General features: G+C 39.4%; 1 protein-coding gene across 1 annotated transcript; it reads left to right on the top strand.

The window, feature by feature from the left end:
- The first annotated feature begins 1,190 nt into the window (after positions 1 to 1,190).
- LOC150075605 (uncharacterized protein F54H12.2-like) lies at positions 1,191 to 1,757 on the top strand. Its single transcript, XM_090388579.1, has one exon. It carries the CDS (start codon positions 1,191 to 1,193, stop codon positions 1,755 to 1,757), a length of 567 nt encoding a protein of 188 aa, XP_090244705.1.
- Positions 1,758 to 4,530: the final 2,773 nt, after the last annotated feature.

The following is a 4,530-nucleotide window of genomic DNA, read 5'->3' as shown; positions in this document are numbered from 1 at the left end:
TGAGGGTTTGCCCGAGTTTAAGTGGAAATGTTAATTCAGACGATACCCTGACTTTACATATACCAGAAAACTTTTCATTAGTGTTTCCACAAGATTCCCCAGGTTTAGGTCTTATGCTTGGCTTTCACCAGATTGGCACTAAATTGAGTGGAGTTGTCAGCGAGAAGTACCCTGCAGATATAAAACGGGGTGTCTCAGCGTATTTTGTTTACTCCAACCTGATTCAGGACCAGATTGTAGGTGATACGTGTGCTCCATTGTTACGTGTTGTTCCCTGTATTAAACAGAACACATTTATATACGAAAACCCAGACTATTACCCCCTTTTGAGACACAGATTTCACACCGTGTCCATCAGTATTTGAACAGACAGTGGACAGTTTCTAGAGTTCAGAAGTGGGAAGACTTTAGTGAAGCTGCATTTTCGCAAAGATGAGTGAATACATTGATTACTACATGGTACAAGCAGGAGGTGGTAATGCATTTGCCGGACAACCTTTGCAGCGTGGGTACGGACTTGGTAGCATTTTTCGTTCAGCATTCTCTTTTCTAACACCACTTTTGAAACCCGCTGCCCGTTTTGTCGGCAAGCATGTTTTAAGAGCAGGTCAAAACGTGATTGGTGATGTTTTGGAGAGGGTGCCCCTCAAACGATCCTTTATAAGCAGAGCATCGGAAGTCGGTCGGTCCATTTCAAACAAAGTTCTGAACCAGAAAGGAAGAGGGAAGAAGAGGAAGCGCAGAGATATTTTTTAAACATGGAGCTTATGATGTCAGAACTAGACCTATTTCAAAAACCGGCTATTAACCTATCTATCGAACGTTCATCTTATGTGACTTTTCAACCACTAGGCAGTGTGGATAGTGGAGGCCCATTCGAATTTTTTATTCCCGGTACTTCCGAAGAATATTTAGATTTTGGAAAAACATTTTTACCTCTGAAAGTTCGTGTTACACATAGTGACGGGAAAGAGATAGATGCCACATCTGTGAGTGTGGTGAACAATTTTTTTCATTCCCTTTTCAGTCAGGTCGATCTGTTTTAACAAGATAAATTAATCAATGCATCAGCAGATACTTATCCCTACAGGGCATATTTGGAAAAACTTCTGAATTACGATCGCGGTGCCAAATGTACCCAATTAACAACAGAACTGTACGTGAAAGATGACGTTGCGGATGTCAGTGAAATGTTCACCAAGACAGAATGTGGGATGCGTAAACGGCAGGATTCAATTGCAAAATCAAGGAGTGTGGAACTTCTAGGGCGCCTACATCTGGATTTGTGTCACCAGGGAAGATATATCGTTAATAACATGTCACTACGTATTCGTCTAGTGCGAAGTAACCCTGAATTCTGTTTATTGGCCGTTACCACAGACATGAAATTCAGAGTTCATATTCAGGAAGCAACCCTCTTCGTGCACAAAGTAAGATTAAATCCTAAAGTTCTGTTAGTCCACTTGATTGTGCTTGAAAAAAATCCTATTCACTACCCCATAAACAGGGTGCAAGTCAGCTATTACTCGATTCCTAAAGATATGAGTGATTCTACAAGAGACAACATCTATCTGGGCGACATTCCTTCTCGATTAGTTATAGGTCTAGTTGCAAGTGAAGCATTCAATGGTTCGTACAGTCGTAATCCATTCAATTTTACCCACTTCAATTTATGTTATCTGGTAGTTTCAGCTGATGGTATTCAGCATCCAAGTCAACCTCTGACACCTAATTATAAAGAGGGTCATTACGCCTGATCATACCTCTCTCTTTTCACATCATTGAACAAGTGGACACGTGATGTGGGTAATGATATTTCCTATAAAGAATACCTAGAAGGTAATGTGTTGTATGGATTTGACCTCTCTCCTGACCATAATGCCGTAGGCGAACACATCAATACTCATAGACGAGGAAGTATACGTATCGAACTGAAATTTTCTGCTCACCTACCCGAGAACGTTACAGTGGTGTTGTTCGCAGAGTTTGAAAACATCCTTTTGATCACCGGGGATCGCTCGGTACTTCTGGATTATGAACACTGAACAGATTTTACAGATGAATGTCTACACACGGAAATTTCCATTGGGAGTGTGTGCATGTGATGAACTACCTACACAGATGCTACCAAAACCGTGTCTCCTTGTAGTCAATACAGATCTCTGACATCTAATCGGGCAGCACTGGGTTGCCTTATTTCTACAGGAACAATGTGGCAAAAAAGGACTTTGTGAAATTTTTAACTAAACAATGTAAAAAATGGACGTATAATGCTACTGTTATCCAACACAAGTTGTCTATAGCCTGTGGTTTGCACTCTATTTATTTCCTTACGCACAGGTGTAGTGGCTTAACCATGCACCAGATTGTTAAAGTGTGTTATTCTCCCAATTTGTGGATGAATGATGTTATTGTAACTGTTGACATAACAGAACATTTGTTTCTAAATAAAAATAATTTTAAATAAAAAAAAAATATGTTTTTTACTTACATTCGAACCCAATTCAGCTTTCGTGCTCTCAACCACCTTGGGGAGAATAGAAAAAAGATGATTTTTTTCTTTTCTTCACAGGAACATCTTCAACAGGTGGGGGTGGTGGCATTTCTTCCATGCATACTGATGGTGCAAGCTGTCTTTTTAGACCTAAATAATTCTGGAAAGTGGTTAAATATTCTCTAACTTTACTTTCAACATCCAAATCTTTCCTTTGAAGAACAGATGACATTTTGTCATCCAAACTTTCAATTTCTTTCTGCTCTGGGGTGTTTAGCAGTGTGAATTTTGTATACAGCTGATTCATTTCCTTATGAGGGATGTGAGCAATGGTACTATTATGCTACCAAGTAGGGGAAACAAAGGACCACCGTGCTGGTGAATAAGTTTTCGCATTTGTATGAATAGCACCTGTTTATTTCCTAATAATCTCAAGATTTTCTTTTTCTTGGAGAGCTGTGAATGCTGTTTGCTACTTAGAGGGATATTGCCACAAAGGAGATTTTTACAAATTTCACAAAGAGATGTGATTTGTGCTGGCATAGTGTGTTTTAAGACAGCTGTGGCTTGTTTTGGAGTGGCTTCAGAAATAAACTTGATGAGGTTTTTGTGCTTTTGGAGTCTAGAAGCCATATGGTTACATAAACAACGTTGGGGCCTCTTCTGGCAAAATATTACTTCGCAGTCGGAGCACCTCAGGTGTGTCCTGTTTAAAATCTAGGAGCAAATAAGAATGCGCTCGACTTGTTGCTTCTTTATAAATGTCAACCAGTACACCCGACCATCCAGGAAAAACTTGTGTGGCAAGATGAGAAAATTGCCGAGGAGTGGGTTTTTGAAAACTATCAGATAGTGTGAGTTAAGACTGATAGTTCTAAACTGAGTACCCTGACAAAATAAATTTTGTGTTAGCAGAATCACACTTAGACTCCTGTGATGTGACCCTTTTATAAAAATTTCAGCTATTTTGGTATTGTCTTTAGCCTGATGAATTAAATCATCGATAATTAGCAAATTTTCAATGCTTGGGTCAAACTGTGGTGGTTTTAACACGTTTACAAACTCTACTTCTAGGAAACTGCTGAATTTTTGCTGGTACTCTGAATAGCAGTACATGATTCTTTTGGGTGGTGGGGTTATTAACAGGTTTCTATTACGAATGAGGGATAATACAAATGTTGTTTTCCCTGACTGGGTGCCCCCAGAGACAATAGATGTAAACGGATGTACAAACATTTTAAAACTGGTTGTTGTTAGTGGGAGGATATATATATATATAAATACATATATATATATATAAATATGTATTTATATACACACACACATATATATATATATATATGTGTGTGTGTGTGTGTGGATACCGTTGTAGATATGAAATCTTTACACACAGAAATAACCATAAGGGTAGGTTCGAGTGTCTTCTCCTACCACACGTTTTGTAAATGTGTACCTAAATTTCTTGGTTATGGAAGTTTCCAAGAGGCAACAATTCCACTTGTCGCGATGAATAGCAAAGGGGACAGGCACAGAAATATCTGTTGGTTCTCCCATAGCCGCTGCATACATGGATTCTCTGTTAATCAACTTGTTAGCATAGGAGTTCAGCGTGATTCCCTTGCATTTTGTCACCATCTTATTCTTGTGGGATCTGTAGGAATACGATTTAGGGCCTGTTGTGACAAACTCGACAATATAATCACCACTGTCAAGTTCATTAGTGAGCTCTCCTAAAGAATGCCCAATTGGCGGAGAGTATTCACCCGGTTTTTGAGTGAATATTACACTGTCGGTGTCTGAGTACAAGACACGTTCACGGAGAGAGTCTAGAGCCTCATAAAGCTTTATCCTACCATAGGTAGCAACAAACGAAGCAATAACAGCATTACCTTTCCTGTATGCCGGTTCTTTTCCGGCAACAGGAGCAGATGCCACTAACGTTTTTTTCTTCTGTAACAAGTCTGGCATCGTGAATAACCTTTGTGTTGTCCAGAAAGAGTTCAACAAGATTCTCATAAGAGGAAACAACCTGTGTA

This window comes from Mastigoproctus giganteus, chromosome 14, assembly GCF_048544385.1.
Source record: "Mastigoproctus giganteus isolate SK-2022 chromosome 14, ASM4854438v1, whole genome shotgun sequence".
NCBI lineage: Eukaryota > Metazoa > Arthropoda > Arachnida > Uropygi > Thelyphonidae > Mastigoproctus > Mastigoproctus giganteus.
Note: the sequence above shows the minus strand (reverse complement) of the source record. Positions and strands in the feature narration are given on the sequence as shown.

Coding starts and splice junctions, on each gene's coding strand:
- LOC150075605 (XM_090388579.1), top strand. CDS start 1,191: ATGTTCACCAAGACAGAATGTGGGATGCGTAAACGGCAGGATTCAATT.